General features: G+C 46.8%; 1 protein-coding gene across 4 annotated transcripts in view; it reads left to right on the top strand.

The window, feature by feature from the left end:
* Positions 1-19,811, top strand: part of GPD1L (glycerol-3-phosphate dehydrogenase 1 like) — a 58,529-nt gene extending 38,718 nt beyond the window's left edge. The window contains exons 6-9 of one of the 4 annotated variants that reach the window (XM_024116490.3): positions 10,879-11,112; positions 11,354-11,460; positions 13,446-13,598; positions 19,440-19,524. In XM_024116490.3, the coding sequence (XP_023972258.1) occupies positions 10,879-11,112; positions 11,354-11,460; positions 13,446-13,563 (459 nt within the window). In that variant the 3' untranslated portion in view covers positions 13,564-13,598; positions 19,440-19,524. Of the gene's footprint in view, positions 1-10,878; positions 11,113-11,353; positions 11,461-13,445; positions 13,599-19,439 lie in introns of all 4 variants that reach the window. The other 3 variants (XM_028478815.2, XM_028478814.2, XM_024116491.1) reach the window with 3 other exon arrangements.
* Positions 19,812-20,064: the final 253 nt, after the last annotated feature.

Here is a 20,064-nt window from a genome sequence, read left to right as displayed (position 1 = left end):
GATTTCCTGTCTCACTCATGGTTGGCTTTTATTTGTAAATCTGGGAGAAGGGTGGGTTTTTGTTCTTTGGGAAATTGACAGCATTAACATTTGGAAAACCAGGGACTACTTTGATTGTGGAGTCTTACCTGGGAGTGAAGTATTCTATTAATTTATACATTTCTCCTACTTACTATCTTGAGCAGGAAGAGGAACTTGGCCCCTCTGAATGATGCTACTCTATTGGTTTGATGGTGTGGTTGGTGGTTGTTTTTAAAGGAAAAAAAACAATCTGCTGCTGACAGGTCTTTCTAAGAACAGCTTTATCTTTGCCTGTAAAGGGAAAAGATAAGATTAAAGAACCAGCTTCTTTCGGCTAGTGGCTTGGGAAGGTCAAGGGAAGTTTCCCCACTTGGTCTTAGGCTCCTGACTTGTTCCCCTCTGCCTTTAAAAGTCATGGCCAGGGTCCCTCTATCCTGACTATGGGGAACAGCCCACGGGAAGCTGGGCTGCAACCTCTCATCCTTCTCCCCTTGGAATCAGAGCTGCCTTAGCTGCCATCTCAAAAAAAAAGGAAAAATAAAGAGCTTCCATGTGAATGGATAACCCCTTTGAGTCACTTTTGAGTAATTTCTTTTGTAGCAGAAGCGGCCTTTCAGGAATTTGAGCACCTAGGGTAGGAAATTAAGTAATTTGGCATTCGCCTCACTTTGTCAGGTGAAAATTGCAAAGATCAAAAGAATGCAGGGGAGACCAGTCCAAAGAGTGCCTTCCCATGCTTTCTCCAAAGTGTACACCTTTTTTTCCTGGTCAGAATTGAAAACCACTTTGTAGAATTAATATCGTGTGTGTATGTGTGGTCACGTCTCCATACAATGAGAATTTTAAAAATTGAAGCCAGCGAAAGACTTTGGCTCCCAGGCAGTCCATCTTTTTGAATGCTGGTGGGGGATTCTCACATTGCACACGGCCTGCTATACATTTAAGATGCTGGCTTTGGCTGTGTTGTTTGAGATTTTTATGTGTTTTTAATAGTCCTTCATTAAACTAATGACAACTTGCCAGCAGTGGCACCATGAAGGCCTAATTGCTCAGCATGGTCTGTGTGTTCCAAAGCTGTCTTGAAGTGACTGGGTTATTTTCGGTGGTGGATGGGGAAGCGGTGAGAACCCTCCCAGAACATAGGAGCAGGGGGAGAAGAAAGATTCTAGATTGAGGGCTCTGGAGAAGTTTCTGCTGATGGGACCACATGCTGGTCCTGTGTCTGAACTGAGCATGGCTTTTCATGTCTGTTGGCAGGAAGCCTCCCGCTACCCATGATAGAGTGGTTCGTGGGGGGCAGAGGCAGATGGGGTTTGAGGACCATTTATCATCCTTCCCCTGGCTTTCCTTTAAAACAGGATCAGTTACCATCATTGCTGCCGGCTTGCATCAGAGCTGGGAGTTTTGAAAACTGAGAAACAGGTGCTTTGGCAGTAATTGAGTCTAACCATCCCATTGGACGGATAAGGAGATAAGAGAGCCAAAGAGTAAATGACTCAACCAGCTGTATAAAAATTTAAATTAAATTAAATTTTAAAAAAAATAAAGAGTAAATGACTCAAACTTAGCAAATGTTAGCACGGTCAGAATGTGATCATGGATTGTAAGATTCAGTCCAGTGTTCTTTTGTTACTCTGGACGACCTGACTTTTCTGGTTGGTGTCCAGGCAGTTGAATGAAATGAAGCCCTCCCTTGCTAGAGCCTGCCCAACCAGGGCAAATGGGCATGTGTTTCTTTGATTACGTAATTAATCATTTTGTTGTTTTCTTCCTGATTATAAAAGGTAGTTTCACACAACAGAGAGGTGTAGAGAAGCAAGTGAAAATGACTGATAGACAGTCCCTACATCCTGAGATAATCACTATTAATGTTTGTTGTCTCCTCTGTCAGTCTTTTTAGCAAGTACACATTTGTGTAGGTCCCCTTTTTAAAACAAAAACTGGATCTTACTGTTCAAGCAGTTTATGTTTTACTTTTTTTAAAAAATTTATTTTATTGAAGTATAGTTGACTTACAATGTTGTGTTAATTTCTGCTGTATGACAAAGTGATTCAGTTACACACATATATGCATTCTTTTTTGTATGTTTTACTTTTTCCACATGAACAACCTTTAGTAATCTTCTCCACACTAAACAAATTTTTGAAGTACACTTTTTTGTGTGCTCAAAAACATGAGGGCATTTGACTGACCAAAAAGAAAAAAAGGAGGAAGGGCTTCCCTGGTGGCGCAGTGGTTGAGAGTCTGCCTGCTGATGCAGGGGACACGGGTTCGTGCCCCGGTCTGGGAAGATCCGGAGCCTGTGCTCCACAACTAGAGAGGCCACAACAGTGAGAGGCCTGCATACCACAAAAGAAAAAAAAAAAAGGAGGAAGAAAGATAACAGCTCCTTACAAGGATAAAAGAAAATTCAAAATGCAAAATCATGTTGTACCAGTGCATCTTACTGCTTCAGAATGTCCTTCACCTCTTAGCTAAATTAATCTCTTAATCACTACGGGAGTATTCCTTTTTTTTTTTTTTTTTTTAATTTTATTTATTTATTTATTTAATTTATTTATTTTTGGCCATGTTGCGTCTTTGTTTCTGTGTGTGGGCTTTCTCTAGTTGCAGCGAGCGGGGGCCACTCCTCATCGCAGTGCGTGGGCCTCTCACTGTCGCGGCCTCTCTTGTTGCGGAGCACAGGCTCCAGACGCGTAGGCTCAGTAGTTATGGCTCACGGGCCTAGATGCTCTGCGGCATGTGGGATCTTCCCAGACCAGGGCTCGAACCCATGTCCCCTGCATTGGCAGGCAGATTCTCAACCACTCTGCCACCAGGGAAGCCCCGGGAGTATTCCTTTTTAAATATCAACTTTATTTAGGCATAATTCATGTATATTAAACTGCATCCAGTTAAATATATAATTCAGTGGGTTTTAACAGTTGGGTGTATATACCCTGAAAATCATCACCACAATACAGAACATTTCCGTCACCCCAAACAATTCTGTATGTCTTTTTTTGGGTAAATTTATTTATTTATTTATTTATTTTTGGCTGCGTTGGGTCTTTGTTGCTATGCGTGGGCTTTCTCTAGTTGCCGCGAACGGGGGCTTCTCTTCGTGGTGGTGCGTGGGCTTCTCATTGCAGTGGCTTCTCTTGTTGTGGAGCATGGGCTCTAGGCACATGGGCTTCAGTAGTTGTGGCGCGCAGGCTCAGTAGTTGTGGCTCGCAGGCTCTAGAGCGCGGGCTCAGTAGTTGTGGCACACGGGCTTAGTTATTCTGCGGCACGTGCTATCTTCCCAGATCAGGGCTTACCTGTGTCCCCTGCATTGGCAGGCAGATTCTTAACCACTGCGCCACCAGGGAAGCCCATGTATATGTCTTTTTATAGTTCACCCCTCTCTCCCAAGCCAGTAGCCACTGATCTGCTTTTGTACACTATAGAATTTTTATAATGGAGTTGTGCAATGTGTACTCTTCTGTGTCTGGCTTCTTTCACTAGCAGTGAATTTTTGTTTTAATGTAAAGTTTAAGAGGTAATTCATATAGAAAAGTACAGAAACTATAAGTGTACAGCTCAACCTATGTTATTTTTTTATTTAATTAATTTATTTATTTTTGGCTGCATTGGGTCTTCATTGCTGCACGAGGGCTTTCTCTAGTTGTGGAGAGCAGGGCCTACTCTTCATTGCGGTGTGCAGGCTTATTGCGGTGGCTTCTCTTGTTGTGCAGCACGGGCTCTAGGCACGTGAGCTTCAGTAGTTGTGGCACGCGGGCTCCAGTAATTGTGGTGTGCGGGCTAAGTAGTGGCACACGGGCTTAGTTGCTCCGCGGCATGTGGGATCTTCCCGGACCAGGGCTCGAACCCCTTTCCCCTGCATTGGCAGGCAGATTCTTAACCACTGAGCCACCAGGGAAGTCCTCAACCTATGTTATTTTTAATAAATACTTTATCAGAATTAAGTTTCATTAACAGAGACCCAAAATAATAGTGGCTGGGACTTCCTTGGTGGTATAGTGGTTAGGAATCCACCTGCCAATGCAAGGGACACGGGTTCGAGCCCTGGTCCAGGAAGATCCCATGTACCGCAGAGCAACTAAGCCCTTGCGCTACTACTGAGCCTGTGCGCCACAATTACTGAAGCCTGTGCCTAGAGCCCATGCTCCACAACAAGAGAAGCCACCACAATTAGTCCGCACACCGTAATGAGGAGTAGCCCCCGCTCACCGCAACTAGAGAAAGCCTACATGCAGCAACAAAGACCCAACACAGCCAAAAATAAAAAATAAATAAATTTATGTAAATAAATAAATAAATAATAAAACCTGTGCATTAAAACCAGATTTAGTTTCACAAACAATTAAAACAAAAAATAGCGGCTAAGCAAGGTAGAAGTTTATCTCTTTCTTGTGTTAAAATCCTGAATCCATATGACAGCTCCATTCCACCAAATTCTCAGGGACCCAGGCTCCTTCCAGCTCACAAGGTATGGCTCTTGTACTTGTATTCCAAGATGGTGACCAGAGCTCCAACCGTCACATCTGCCTTCCAGGCAGCAGGGTGAAAAAAAGGATAAAGGACGTGTGGCAGCTGTCTTTTAAGGCAGGTTCTGGGAGTCACAGTGTAACAGTTTGGCTTCATCTTAATGGGCAGTTAGTACTTAATTGTGTGACTATGCCTGCTGCAGGGGAGGTTGGGAAATTTCCCCCTCTCTCTGGGTAGCCATATACTTGCATGAAAATCAGGAACTCTAGGACCCAGGAAGAAGAGAAGAGTAGATTGGGAGATACACCCATTACCTGTGCCACAGAGGCTCGGCGTTCTTTGTAGGGTTGTCTGTGGTGAGGCTCACCACCCTAATTGCTGGGCGTGTAGGTTTCCTCCAGGGCTTTGGCTGTGATGAATGTACTGTGGGCCACAGCCTGGTGCCCAGCCTCAGTCAGGGCCACATGTGGCTGTGTGCGTTTACATGCAAATTAATTAAAACTTAAAAAAACAGTTTCTGAGTCACAGTAGCCACATTAGTCTTCAGTGAGTCTCAGCAGCTAGTGGCTACTCTGTTGGACAAGCAGATAGCAAACATTTACGTCATCGCAGAAACTTCTGCTGGACAACACTGCTCTCGCTAAGGCAACTTCTCATCAGGGTGTGCAGCCTGGTGGACTGAGAGTGGGCTTGACTTTGGGCCTCCTAGACATCTCAGCCAGGTGGCCTTACACAGTACCCAACCTGCAAACCATACGTGGTACCTCGGCGTAGTTAGCCTACACTTTTCAGGTTTCTGCAAGGCGAGGTCAGATGCCCTCGGAGGTGGCCTCAGGAAGAGTCAGGCAGGTTGTTGGACTTACAGAAAATACTGACTTGGGTTTCAGCAGGGCCATTCTCCCTAGGTGGTAAGAGTGTTTGCATAAACTGCGGGTCACGTGGGCTGCTCCTCCAGTTTTGTGGTCTTTTTGTGGGAGGTTGGGAGCGAAAGAAACAGCCCTATCCAACCCGCCCTGATTCAGGGTTGCAGAGACCGCAATTCGCGGAGGATGATTGCCTCTGGCACGGAGGATGATTGCCTCGGAGTATTGCTGTCACCCGGGAAATGGGCAGGGGCTTAAGGACGCCTGTCTTCTGAAAATCATGGTATTTTTCGCTCTATGTTTAAAATAGTGAATAAATTTTCACTATTCACATGAATAGTTTAAAGCAGATTTAAATGCCCAGCAGATAGTGATAAATTTCACAGCTGAGCGATCTCAGAGGACATCTGTTCGGGTGCTATTCAGATATGATCTGACAAGCTCAGTGTGTTTAGTTTTCTTTTGACAGTGATAAGTGGTAGGTGAGAGAGTGAGGATTTCAGGATGCATCATATGGTGATTAAACGGGCCCAGGGTCCCCTTAGAAGGGAGGGGTTGACTCTGCAGCGGCCCCTCCTCCCCGTGGTGGGGAGGCCAGACATCCAGGGGAAACTGGGAGGTGGTCCCAACCTGTGTGCCCCTGGGCCACGGGCAACCTCCTCTGCCTTTTCTCTGAGCGCAGTGACATAGAAGGTTAGAAGCACGCGTTGGAGCTCAGGGCTCATGCAGTACAGCTCCTGCTTGGATGCTTCCAGTGACTGAGAGTGCACTTCCTTTGCTTTGGTATTTTCCATTGGGTGGGGTCAACTCTTGTTAGAAAGTTCTTGTCTTGCTGAGCTGGCCCCTCTGTGCCTTCCACTCACTGGCCTGGAGCAGCCTTGTGTGTTCTGCTCCCTGGAGAGAACTAGGAAGCTGGGCTGCCAGGGCTCGAAACCCAGCTCTCCTGATCCTGACTGTACAACCTTGGGTGGGCTACTTACCCCAGGTGCCTGAGTTTCCTTGCCTCTCACTGTGTGTAGTAACAGGACCTGCCTTGTAGGAACGTTGTGAAGATTAAATCAGTTAATAATATATGAAGCACTTAGAAACAGTTCAATAAGGTTAACTTTTTTTTTAACATCTTTATTGGAGCATAATAGCTTTACAATGGTGTGTTAGTTTCTGCTGTATAACAAAGTGAATCAGCTATACATATACATATATCCCCAAATCTCCTCCCTCTTGCGTCTCCCTCCCACCCTCCCTATCCCACCCCTCTAGGTGGTCACAAAGCACCCAGCTGATCTCCCTGTGCTGTGCAGCTGCTTCCCACTAGCTATCTGTTTTACATTTGGTAGTGTATATATGTCCATGCCACTCTCTCACTTCGTCCCAGCTTACCCTTCCCCCTCCCCGTATCAATAAGGTTAACTTTTGTTGTTATTTTTATTATTCTTTCCCATAAATCTTTTCTCCTCCTAGGCCTCCCGCTTTTGCCTCCTGAGCCTCCATGCAGGCCCAAGAGGCAGTCCTCTTTGATATCTGGTTGCAGAGGTCTCAGGAAGGTCTCTTGGACCCGGAGAGGGGTGGGAGTGGCCAGGCCACGTTTGCCATACCATGGAAGCAGCAGGGGACAGGGAACAGTGGGCCCGTGGAACCAGGCACCGGGGGCGTGTCCCATGTGCATCACTTACCAGCCGGGCGTTTTTGGCAAGCCGTTGACCCTCGGTGAGCCAGCCAGGGGGACAGGCACACACTTGCCGGGGTTGCCATGAGAATTCGGATGAGACCGTGTGTGCAGCGGCCTGGTGGGCTCACTGTAGGTGCTTCGTAAATAATCCGTAGGAGCCCCTTGTTGAAAGGAAGTCTGTGTTATGTCCCATCCAGTCTGTAGACGTTGGCTGGGGTTGGTTTGTCAAGTGACCTCCAGAGTGGGTCGCGTTGTGAGGAAGGGGGCGCGGGGCACAGAGACACAGCCCAGGAGGCATCAGAGAGCCATTTCCACAATCTAACCATTTGGAAGCTAGGCCTTGGCATGTTGCCATGGTAACTTCGATAAAACCATTTGGTGGGCTCACCAACAGTTGGCTTCGTGGTCTCTGTGGTCAGTCCCTCTGCACGTTCTTAGGTGTCTCTCTGTTGCCCCAGGGGTGTCCCACTGTCGGCAGTCCCAGGGCAGGCCCCAATTGAGCCAGATTCCCTGGAAGAATGTCACCACCAGAAGAGCCTTGAGAGATCTCGTCCAAGCCCTGAATTTAACAACCAAAGCCAAGAAGGCTCAGACAGGTGGAGTGATTATCCCAAGGTCACACAGCGACAAGGCAGACTGAGAACCAGAAGCCCTCTGGATGTCATGCGTGTGCCCCTTGTATCTCCCTATGCGCTTCCTCAGTTTGGCTGCTATGCCAGGAGGGGTGACTGGGCCTGTTTGAGCCCAGCCTTGGGTGTTCTCTCGCTCCTGGTCTCTGCACAGTGTCCCATCTCAAAGGTCCGGCTGTTCCATCCCAACTCAGCAGCTCTGGGGCAGAGCCGCAGAATGGATCCCAGTTCGCCCGTCAGCATCTCTCCAGCTCCTTCACTCTGCGTCTCCCCTCTCCTCTGCACGTGATGCTGCCAGACGCCAAGTGCGCCCAGCCAGGAATCGCCCTCCCCCCATCCCTGTGCACGCGCAGCAGGTGCTTGGGGCTGGTGGTTGCCCTCAGGGAGCTGCTGAGACCTACAGTCTGCATTTTACCTATGTGGTGGGAAGGACTGGAGAAGCTTACAGGTACAGGCAGAGGTGGTACCTTATGAAAACATGCTCCTGGGTCAGGAGGCTGGATTCCTCAGCTCAGCTGTAGGAGCCGGGATCTGCGTGGATCCTGGCCTTTGCAGAGGAATAGCCAGAGTAAGGACTGATGTGATTGCTGAGGAAGGGAAGGTTCATTTAGGGCCCCTGCCTTCTGGCCCCTCATTCAGCTGTCTTCATCTGCTGCCACCAGGGAGCCAGGAGAGGGTCCTGCTCTGTTGGAAGCCCACCGAAGCTTCTAGAGGGCTCACAGGAACTTCTTCATCTGAAGTGGCCGCGTCCTATCAGGGTGAGCCTGGCCACATCAGTGCTGTGTTTGATCTGTTTTATAAAAAACTGCATACCAACCAGAGAAGACATTTTTCCTCCCCGGGTCATTCCATTTTTTACCTTATCCCTCAGATTTTATAGTCCTGAATGTTTTTTAAAATGTTCTGTCTTTAATTAATTTTTTAAAAATTAGGGGAGTGAGGAAGAAATGCACTTAGTTTAGCTTATTTCTCATTGTTACTAACTTGGCTTCATAGTTTAAGGTCTCTTAAGGCACATCCATATATAGGCATCAGGTATTATGGCAAAATGCTTGTGTGGTTAGACAGAGGCAGAATACTTGCATTTTTTCCTGCATTGAGTGCTCTTGGAGAGGGAGCTGGTAACATGGAAAGAGCTGGGAACCTGAGGGTTGACTGGTGTCCCAAACAAGTCCCACCGCCACCCCCCATCACCTCCACTCAGGCATTACTTGGCATATGTGATTGTCTGGTTTTACATAAGATTTGAGACCCAGTTCAGATGCCACTTCCTCCATGCAGGCTTCCCTGCTTTGAAATGAAGCTTCTCCGCACAATCTCGTCCTTCTGTCTCCTGATGTGCTTTTCTATGTCTTTTCCCAGTGATACTGTCAACTCCTTGAGGATGCCCTGTGTCTAATTCTATCTTTGCAGCCCCCCACCCCCTGAGGGCATCCTCAGCCCCTCCAGGGTCCAGCGGGGCTTCCCACAGTGCACGCTCAGTACACATGGGTTGAAATGAGACCCAACCTTCAGTACCTCTTACGGAATACTGCTTTCTGCTGAGCATCATTGTGATTTGTGCACAGGTTTTATTTTCCTGCTAAGTTGGGGGTGGCGAACTTTTTCCAGAAGAGCTCGTTAGAAAATGTGGGCTTTGCAGACCTTACAGGTCTCTGCACAACTACTCAGGTCTGTTGACAGCACACAGGCAACCACAGACAGTATGTAACTGAACGGGGGTTCCTGGTTTCCAGTACATTACTTATAACACTTGGCCCTAATTTGCTGACCCCCGAACTAGGTTATCAGCTTCTGAAGAGGCAAGTCTGTGTCTGATCTGCCTGGTGTCCAGCATAGAGCCACGCAACAACCCAGCGCTTCAGAACATTTAGGGATTATTAAATTTATTTATTTATTTACTTACTTATTTTTGGCTGAGTTGGGTCTTCGTTGCAGTGCGCGGGCTTCTCATTGCGGTGTCTTCTTGTTGCGGGTCACGGGCTCTAGAGCGCAGGCTCAATAGTTGTGTCGCACAGGCTTAGTTGCTCCGTGGCATGTGGGATCTTCCCAGACCAGAGATCAAACCTGTGTCCCCTGCATTGGCAGGTGGATTCTTAACCACTGCACCACCAAGGAAAACCCAGGGATTATTAAATGAAACAAAAGGCAGAAACTTGATCTGCACGTATGCATTCATCATCACGCAGCACTTCTGACCCAGGTACGCTCCCAACAGAAATGCCTGCTCACGGCCACCAGAGGTCATGTACCAGGTGTCATAGCAGAGCCATTTGTAATGGCTCCAAACTGGAAACTACCCCAATGCCAATCAACAGAACAGATAAGTTGCAGTATATTTGCACAATGGAATATAACGTAGCAATGAAAATAAATGCATTATGTGTAAAACTATGGCTGAAGCTCACAAACGTGATATCAAATTGAGACAGAGAAGATAGACAGGAAGGATTACACCCTGTATGATTCTATTCATATAAAGTTTAAGGACAAGGAAAGTAAACCTGTGCCATTAGAAGTCAGGAGAGAGGTTACCTTTGGTGCAGGGGTGACCAGGAGAAGGTCAGAGGGGGCTTCCTGGGGCACTGGTTACGTTCTACTCCTTGATCAGGGTGCTGGTTACCCAGGTGTGTCTGGTTTGTGAAAATTCATCAAGCTGTGCACTTATGATTTGACACTTTTCTGTGAATGTTGTAGTTGAATAAAGCATTTGATTTATTCAACTATAAAAGAAAAAAAAAAGCCGTTTGTTCAAACAGTATTTGACCAGAGACTACCATCCACCGTTCCCATTCTGGCTGATGCCTCCCTCTGAGCACAGGTGTGGGCTCTTTGCCCTGTGAATGGGAATATGGGAGCCTGGTCCCTTCTTTCTACTCTCTCTCTCTCACGGGTACAAAAGCAGAACCCCGGATCGTGGGACTTCCCTAGTGGTCCAGTGGTTAAGACTCCGAGCTCCCAATGCAGGGGGCCTGGGTTCGATCCCTGGTCGGGGAACTAGATCCCGCATGCTGGAACTAAAAGATCCCGCACGCAGCAATGAAGATCCCGCATGCTGCTACTAAGACCCGGCACAGCCAAATAAATAAATAAGTGTTTAAAAAAAAAAAAAAAAAGAACCCTGGGTCGTGTGGGACCTAGGGGAGCCAGTGTCCCTGCCTTCCCTGCATTCTCTCCCCCAGCGGGCGTGTGACGGCATCCTTGGGCTTCTTGTCTCCTTTGTAGAACATTGTGGCCGTGGGAGCCGGGTTCTGCGACGGCCTCCACTGTGGCGACAACACCAAAGCCGCTGTCATCCGCCTGGGGCTCATGGAAATGATCTCCTTTGCCAGGATCTTCTGCAAGGGCCAGGTGTCCACGGCCACCTTCCTGGAGAGCTGCGGCGTGGCTGATCTGATCACCACCTGCTATGGGGGCCGGAACCGCAGGGTGGCCGAGGCCTTTGCCAGGACCGGAAAGGTAGCCCCCGGTGTGGGATCCCAGGCTGGGGAGAGCCGCTATCCTGGGGGTGGAGGCTGTGTGTGCTGGGCTTCTCCTGCTAACCCCCATCTGCCTTTGCTTAAAAGCGCTTCAGTCCTACACCCTCTGCCTTGTATGTCATTATCTTTTTTTGGCTTGCAGCTCTCCTCCCCGACTCTGCTCTTAAAATAAGTGATGCTCTAGATTTTACAGGAGATTGTTTTCATCCTTTGTTTTTAAGACCATCGAAGAATTGGAAAAGGAGATGCTGAATGGGCAGAAGCTGCAAGGACCTCAGACTTCGGCCGAGGTGTACCGCATACTCAAACAGAAGGGGCTGCTCGACAAGTAAGTGTCCCACTGTCCACGAGGCCAGAGGAGCGGCTATCATCCCCCCGCCTTGCTCACGACCCCCAGCCTGGTCAGCGCGTGAGCACAGGCATTTGCTGAGTGTGTGCAGAAAGTTATTGGATTAGTTCCATCCTTTGTGTGATGTGAGGGTCTATGGCAGGAAACATCTGCCTACCCTGAAAATGAGCATTTACACAAAACACGAAACGAGGGAGGGAGGCTCAGCGCTGTAGGGCATAGTACAAAATAGGAAGTTTGAGATTCTGGCTTGTCCTGCAGGGTGTTTGGTAAGAGCTACATGACATACATTTTAAATTTTAAAAAAAGATTACTTCGTCCTTTTATTAAAAAGATATAGCCTTGTTAATGAAATGTCAAACAATTCAGAAAAGAAGGAAGGACAAGTTCCCCCCAGGACTCCAGCACTAGAGATGCCCTGTTTAAGGTGTGATGAGCAGCCTTGTAGTCTCCCCACCCATCCTCTGCTGCCTGTCCAGGCGGGTCACGTGTTAGAGGTGGCTTGGATCAGCTTGCTCTGCTGCGGATGGAGGGAGGAAGCCCGGTAGTCCCACAGAAGCTGCCCAGCGTCTGAGGCTGCCCCAGCCCTTCCTCTTATTGATTTGCTAAGCCTGTCTCTGTAATCACGATGCCACCACACCACCCAGTAAATGCTTGTGTGGCACATCCTGGACATCCTTAACTCTCCTGTAATAGTCTGGAGAGGTGGGTGCCTGGGAGAGTAGGGAGCTGGTCCCCGGCGTGCACTTCTCTGCACCGGGAGGTGGGTCACGGGTCTGCCATCAGCTCCCTTACCCTCTACAGGTAAGTCTAGATGCTGCTGGTCCCAAGCACCTTCATCTTGATCCCGCCGCCTGCATCCAGCTCTCTCCCTTGTTCAGCCGTCCAGTTGCCTATTGGAAGTTAGAAATGAGGGGCAACAGAGCATTTGTCTTCCGTCCTTAATTTGCATTTGATTTTTTTGAAACGGCTTTCAATGCCAGCCAGGCAGAGGGGGGAGTCATAAACAAGCCTCGGAGGAGGAGAACTACCTTTTAATCATGATTAAAAGGAAAATACCCATGACATGCATGGTTTTCCTTACCTATTTAATATTTAACAGCAGACACTGATGGGTTTGTGTGTGATTGGGGCTACTTTAATGACCGTTAAGTCTTTATCAGGAATTTTTGTTTTAAGTCTTAAAAAAAATACCTGGGTGTTTGATGATGGTGAGTCTCTCCCAATCACAGTTTTAAAGTGGCATCTGTGTGCAACCAAGATAAGAGTCCTAGGATCCCACAGTAGTATACAGATAGGATAGGGTCCTGTCCTTTGATAGGATTCTATGAGTTGACACATTGGCCAGTGTGAGTCTGTGTGTGTTGTCTAACTACTGGAGGATACAGGCTGGAACAGGTGTTCTGGGATCAGTACCTGCCTGCTTAAAAGCAAGTGTGACCAAGCAGGAGAAACCTGCCTCTCCACAGTCATGTCCCATTTTCTTCTGATTAGAAATTGACCCGGCCATCCCTGTGCTTAGTGAGGTCACTGCTGGATTGAGGGGCACCTGCCCTTCTCCCAGGCCTAGTGTCGAGTCCCATGGGTCCATCCCCCACTGCACCTGCCCCCAGTGGCACAAGTAGAGCCAAGTCCTGCTATTCTCCCTTTGCACCGCCGCTTACCTGGATTTCTTTCTTTTCCATTCCAGCCATCACCATGCTGGTCTTCCTCCATTTCCTTCTCCCTTCCCTGCTATAGAAAGCGCTGAGCAGGAGGCCAGTGGCCTTGTGTCTCATTAGCTGTGTGGTCTTGGGCAGGTCATGTTTTTAGCTACTCTGTGCCGTTTATCCACAAAGTCAAAGTCGTAGACCAGATGACTGCTGTGGTCACCTCTAACTCAGAGAGGCCTCCTGCTCTTAGAGAAGGAGGTCCACAGGCCTTAGGTTGGCATCTCAGTTGAGTACCAACTTTGTTTCTAACAGTGTGTCCTGTGACCCCTGCTTTATTGGAAGCAGACCTCCCTTGGCCCCACCCGCCTCCTTCTCAGACTCCTGTGTGCATCTGTCGTGCTGTTTGGCCTGCCTGGACACCCGCTTATGAGCATCTCAACCATCATCGCCCACAAGGCAAGCCAGGTCTGTCCTCAGAGAACCTCTTTCGTATCTTCCAGATACAAATCATTTTCCCTGCTTTGAACTTACTGTGTAGAGCAGCAGTCGGCAAACCTTCTCTGTAAAGAATCACATAACAAAGATTTCATCTTTGTAGACCACATACAGGACTCTGCCCTATAGTCTTTGTTTCTGTTCATAGCTCTTTAAAAAGGTAAAAACGGGGCTTCCCTGGTGGCGCAGTGGTTGAGAATCCGCCTGCCGATGCAGGGGACACGGGTTCGTGCCCCGGTCCGGGAAGATCCCACATGGCACGGAGCGGCTGGGCCCGTGAGCCATGGCCGCTGAGCCTGTGCGTCTGGAGCCTGTGCTCCGCAACGGGAGAGGCCACAACAGTGAGAGGCCCGCGTACCACAAAAAAAAATTAAAAATAAAAAGGTAAAAATGATTCTTAGCCTACAGGTGGCACAAAAACAAGTCACAGGCCAGACTTGCTTCATAGGCCATGGTTTGCCAACCCCTGTTTTAGACACTATTGCTGCTAATGTGCTATGGACTTATTGCATAAACTTACAATTTTACTTTTATTTTTCAAACTTGGGAGGTGGGGCACATGCTTTTGGCAGAAAAGAAAATTAAAGTCATACAAAAAGGCACACAGGTTAAAGTGGGTCCTGATCCCTACCCCAGATGGAGGTGGCTTTCTCAGGGTTCAGTGAACTTTCCACATGGCCCTTTTGTTTGTTTGATGGGTAACGAACTCCACAGTCTGCTTTGTCCCTTTTCATCACTTCAGAATTTTTTTTTTTTGGCCGTGCCATGCAGCATGTGGCTTCTTAGTTCCCCAAGCTGGGATCGAACCTGTGCCCCCTACATTGGAAGTGTGGAGTCTTAACCAGTGGACCGCCAGGGAAGTCCCCTAGGATATATTTTGAAAATCATTCCACATCTGCACCTAGAGGTCTCATTTAATGGCTGCAGAACATTCCATGGTGTGGGAGAACCTCAGTTTATTTATTAACCAATCTTCTCTTGATAGACATTAAGACATTAATAGACATTGTTGGGGTTTTTCTGCTGTTGTGAAATTTGCTTTATTTAATGTCCTTGTGCCTGTGTCTTTATGACCATGTGTGAGTATCAGGTGTTTGTATTAGTCTGCTTGGGCTGCCACAGCAAAATGCCACAGATGGAGTGGCTCACACAACAGAAATGTGTTTCTCGCGGTTATAGAGGACAGAAATCGAAGGTGTCGGCAGGGTTGACCTCTCTGAAGCCTCTTCTCCCTGCGTCTTCTCGTGGTCCCCCCTCTGTGTACGTCTGAGTCCTAGTCTCCTTTTCTTATGAGGACTGCAGCCGTATTGGTTTGGGGCCCATCTTTTTTTTTTTTGGCCACACCACCCAGCGTGTGGTATCTTAGTTCCCTGATCAGAGATCGAACCCGAGCCTCCAGCATCGGAAGGCAGAGTCTTAACCACTGGACTGCTGGGAAAGTCCCACGGTCCATCTTAATGAATGAACCCTTTTCACTTAATTACCTCCTTCAGTTGCCTGTCTCCAAATATAGTCATTCTGAGGGGCTGGAGCATTGGGTGAGTTTGGGGGAGGGGTACAGTCAGCCCATAACAGTGTTGTAAGCTCCTTGAGGGCTGGGGCCTCATTTATAATAATGCACATCCCTGCTCATGATTGAGGCCTGACACATCTAAGCCCTCAGTATCCATTAGTAGGATAGCTGATTTATTTGTTTTATGCCCATTTTTTAATAAAATGTTATCTTTTGTCTTCCTTTCACTTTTTGTGTGTGTGTGTGTGTGTGTGTGTGTGTGTGGTACGCGGGCCTCTCACTGCTGTGGCCTCTCCCGTCGCGGAGCACAGGCTCCGGACGCGCAGGCCCAGCAGCCATGGTTCATGGGCCCAGCCGCTCCGCGGCACGTGGGATCCTCCCGGACCGGGGCACGAACCCGTGTCTCGTGCATCGGCAGGTGGACTCTCAACCACTGCGCCACCAGGGAAGCCCGTTCCTTTCACTTTTTGAAAGAAAATATTTATTTTGGGGGAAGTATTGTTGCTGTGCAATATTATATGCTACAGGTGTACAGTATAGTGAATCACAATTTTTAAAGGTTATACTCCATGTACAGTTATTATAAAATATTGGCTATATTCCTCATGTTACAAAATATATGCATGTAGCTTATTTTATACATAATAGTTTGTACCTCCTGTTCTCCCACTCCTGTATTGCCCCTCCCCCCTTCCCTCTCCTCGTCCTGGCTGGTAACCACTAGTTTGTTCTCTATATCTGTGAGTCTGCTAGCAGCCATGGCTCATGGGCCCAGCCGCTCCGCGGCATGTGGGATCCTCCCGGACCGGGGCACGAACCCGTGTCTCGTGCATCGGCAGGTGGACTCTCAACCACTGCGCCACCAGGGAAGCCCGTTCCTTTCACTTTTTGAAAGAAAATATTTATTTTGGGGGAAGTATTGTTGCTGTGCAATATTATATGCTACAGGTGTACAGTATAGTGAATCACAATTTTTAAAGGTTATACTCCATGTACAGTTATTATAAAATATTGGCTATATTCCTCATGTTACAAAATATATGCATGTAGCTTATTTTATACATAATAGTTTGTACCTCCTGTTCTCCCACTCCTGTATTGCCCCTCCCCCCTTCCCTCTCCTCGTCCTGGCTGGTAACCACTAGTTTGTTCTCTATATCTGTGAGTCTGCTTCTTTCTTTGTTATATTCACTTGTTTGTTGTATGTTTTAGATTCCACATATAAGTCATATGGTACAGTATTTGTCTTTCTCTGACTTATTTCACTTAGCATAATACCCTCCAAGTCCATTTGCTGCAAATGGCAAAATTTCATTCTTTTTTATGGTTGAGTAGTATTCCGTTGTTTATATGTGCCACATCTTCTTTATCATTCATCTGTTGATGACCATTTAGGTTGCTTCCATATTTTGGCAATTGTAAATAATGCTGCTGTGAATATTGGGGTGCATGTATCTTTTCAAATTAGTGCTTTTGTTTTTTTCAGATATATGCCCAGTAGTGGGATTGCTGGGTCGTATGGTAGTTCTATTTTTAGTGTTTTGAGAAACCTCCATACTGTTTTCCACAGTGGCTCTACCAATTTACATTCCCACCAACAGGACTGTAAATTTTTTCCACATCCTGGCCAACATTTGTTATTCGTGTTCCTTTTGATGATGGCCATTCTGACAGGTGTGAAGTGATATCTCATGGTGGTTTTGATTTGCATTTCCCTGATGATTGAGCATCTTTTCATGTGCCTGTTGGCCATCTGCATCTCCTCTTTGGAAAAATGTATATTCACTTCTGCCCATTTTTTAATCAGGTTGTTTGTTTTCTTGTTGTTGAGTTGTATGAGCTGTTTATACATGTTGGATATTAACTCCTTATTGGTCATACCATTTGCAAATATCTTCTCCCATCCGCTAGGTTGTCTTTTCATTCTGTTTATGGTTTCCTTGTCCTCCTTTTACTTCTAACCTTCTTTAGAGAGTTCCCCAAACTGATCTAATTGGCTTTGTAGCATTTTAAAATTTAGAAAATAGCATTTAAACGGGCATTATAACCTGGTGGTTGAGTGTTGGCTACAAAGTCAGAAACTGTGCCTCAGTTTCCTCATCTGTAGAGTGGAGATAATATTCTCTTCCTCGGGCTTCCCTGGTGGCGCAGTGGTTGAGAGTCCACCTGCCGATGCAGGGGACACGGGTTCGTGTCCCGGTCCGGGAAGATCCCACATGCCGCGGAGCGGATGGGCCCGAGAGCCATGGCCACTGAGCCTGCGCGTTCGGAGCCTGTGCTCCGCAACCGGAGAAGCCACAACAGTGAGAGGCCTGCGTACCGCAAAAAATAAATAAATAAATAAATAAATAAATATTATCTTCCTCATAGGGCAGTTGTGAGGGTTAAATAAATTACTTATTGATAGAAATCCCCCCTCTCCCTACCTCTGTATCACTTGTTAACATCTCACCTACAGAACACATTTTAGAAATGGCTGGTCATGAAAATTGCTCTTGGCTTCAAGAGCAACGCCCAGTTAAAATGCCTTGAACAGTAGGGTTATTTTTCTCACATAACAAAGAATCTGGAGGTGGACATTATTGGTGTTGGCTCAGTGCCTCTGGATTAGAAGCTTAGTGATCTTGTTAACCTTCCCTCAAAGCCTCAAGATGGCTCCAGCAGCTCCAAGTATCACATACACAACTGCACTCAGGGGCAGGGAGCAAGGGCAGTCTGGGTAGCAGATTTTTCCTCCAGTGCCTCTCAAGAAGAGAAAGATCTTCCCCAGAAACTCTCCCAGATGTATTGTGTCTTGCTGGCTAGAGATTACTGGGCCAATTCTAGGTGAAAGAAAGGCTGAGAAAGTGAGCCTTAGGCTATTTCCAATCTCGATAAGGAGAGAAGGGGTTTGGGAATGGTTTCGGGTGGCCACTTACCACCCTGCCACCCTGCTTGAGGGACATACAAGTTCTCATCTTAGGAAGAGGAAAACTCAGCCATGGAAGGGGTTGAAATCTCCAGGCTCTAACTCCAATTCACAAGAATTTATTCAACAAATACTCACTGAGCACCTGCCCCTTGCCTGCACTGGGCCAGGCTGTGCTGATGTGGAGGTGAACAAACTAGGCTTGGACCCTGTCCTCTCGAACAGTCTGGGACCCAGTGGCCACCCTGTGGCTGCATTTATAAGCTGTTTATTTATTGCACATCCACCATATGTCAAGTGTCATACTGTCCACCTTACACGTAAGTCAGTTACTACAATAATCTTGAGTGTCCAGCCCCATTTTGCAGATGAGCAACAGGGTCAGAGGGTTTGTGAAACCTGCCCAAAGTTAATAGGCTGTGGAGTCAGATTTGATTCTCTACCTGACTCCAAAAAACCCCCAGAACATTCTGAACCTTAAAAAACCCACAGTGACAGACTGTCGTAAAGACATATGACTAATCAGCACTGTTTGCTGTTCTTAAATTACATTGTCATTATAGGATGCTTAACTAGAAAATTTTCAGAATGGCTTTTAAGATTCCTGTGATTCTTTCAAGCTCACTTTAGGCTGTGTGTGTATGTGTGTGTGTTTAAAAGCCTGATTGAAATTATAAAGTTATTTCCTTAGTGATTTTTGCCATAAAAAAATAAATAACTTGCTGAGCCAGCAGTACCCTGGGATAATGTTATCTTTTCTTACAGTGGATTATTAGCTCACTCCTTCGTGCCCTCATCCATTTCAAACTTTCATTTATACCTGTGTTCACATCTTGGAAGAAAAGGCAGAATAAACCCCACTTCCAACATGAGATCAGCACTTCGCTAATGGTGGGTCCCCACGCTGATTCTTTTGAGAATGTTCCAGGCCTGCATTATTTATGGTGCTTTGTGGGCTGCCTCATCTTCATTCTTGGATGATTCATTTTGGAGAAGCAAGAGCAGTACCTCCCTGCAATTTAAAATTTATTCTCCAACCTTTTAAAAGTGACAAAAACTTGGATTCATTCTAGATTTGGCCAAGAGCCTGAGCCACAACTCTTGATGTCATTGACCACAGATCACCCTGTAAAGACTACCCCAGGATGTGAGTGTAGACAGCACACTCCAAACAACGAGGCAGGGGATGGTTTCGGTTGTACCAAGTTCTTACAGCCACCGTGCAGAAGCTCTCTGCAGACCAAATAATGGAGGGATGTGAAGGCGGTCGCTTTGTTTTCCAATACTAGCATATGCTAGTCTGCAGTCCATTAGGCAGGAGAGAAAGACTAGTTGGTTCTGTGAGGTAGACCAGATGGCTTAACTTGTCTTTTCCTGTTCCCTCGACCAGGTTTCCATTGTTCACTGCGGTGTACCAGATCTGCTACGAAGGCAGGCCCGTTCAAGAGATGTTGTCTTGTCTCCAGAGCCATCCAGAGCATACATAAAGTGAATCTTGCAACCTGTCAGGGAAAGGCCTGCCTTTCCAATCAGTCATTGGGATTCAGATGGAAACCGGGACTTGTCAACAAGATGTTTGCTTGACTGTAATCCCATCATGGATGTGTATGAATTTTTACAGGTTCATTTTTGAATTGCGAGATGAAGTTCATTGGCTAAGATGTTACTGGGCAACATCTAGATGCACATATATGAACGTGTGAGTGTGTGTTCCTTTTTCATTCTGTGGATATTTCTATGAAACAAAATTAAAGGCCCTTTTTAAAAATCACTTTTGACATTTTCCCACTGTGGTAGCTTATCAGATTGGAACTATCACAGCTAAAAGTTTTGGATCTAATTCCTATGTATTCCAGTGAAGGAATTTTTTTTCTCATTCTCTTGAGGTTAAAATTTAACCAACATTAACATGGTAAAGTGGACGAGTGAGTGAGTTCAAAGATCAACATACTGTAACTTTTAAACACTATCTCAAAGCCAACATAATTAACTACTTCGATTGTGGGTTGATCTTT

This window comes from Physeter macrocephalus, chromosome 18, assembly GCF_002837175.3.
Source record: "Physeter macrocephalus isolate SW-GA chromosome 18, ASM283717v5, whole genome shotgun sequence".
Taxonomy (NCBI): Eukaryota; Metazoa; Chordata; class Mammalia; order Artiodactyla; family Physeteridae; genus Physeter; species Physeter macrocephalus.
The sequence above is the reverse complement of the archived record's forward strand: the minus strand, read 5'-3'. Positions and strand labels throughout refer to the sequence as shown.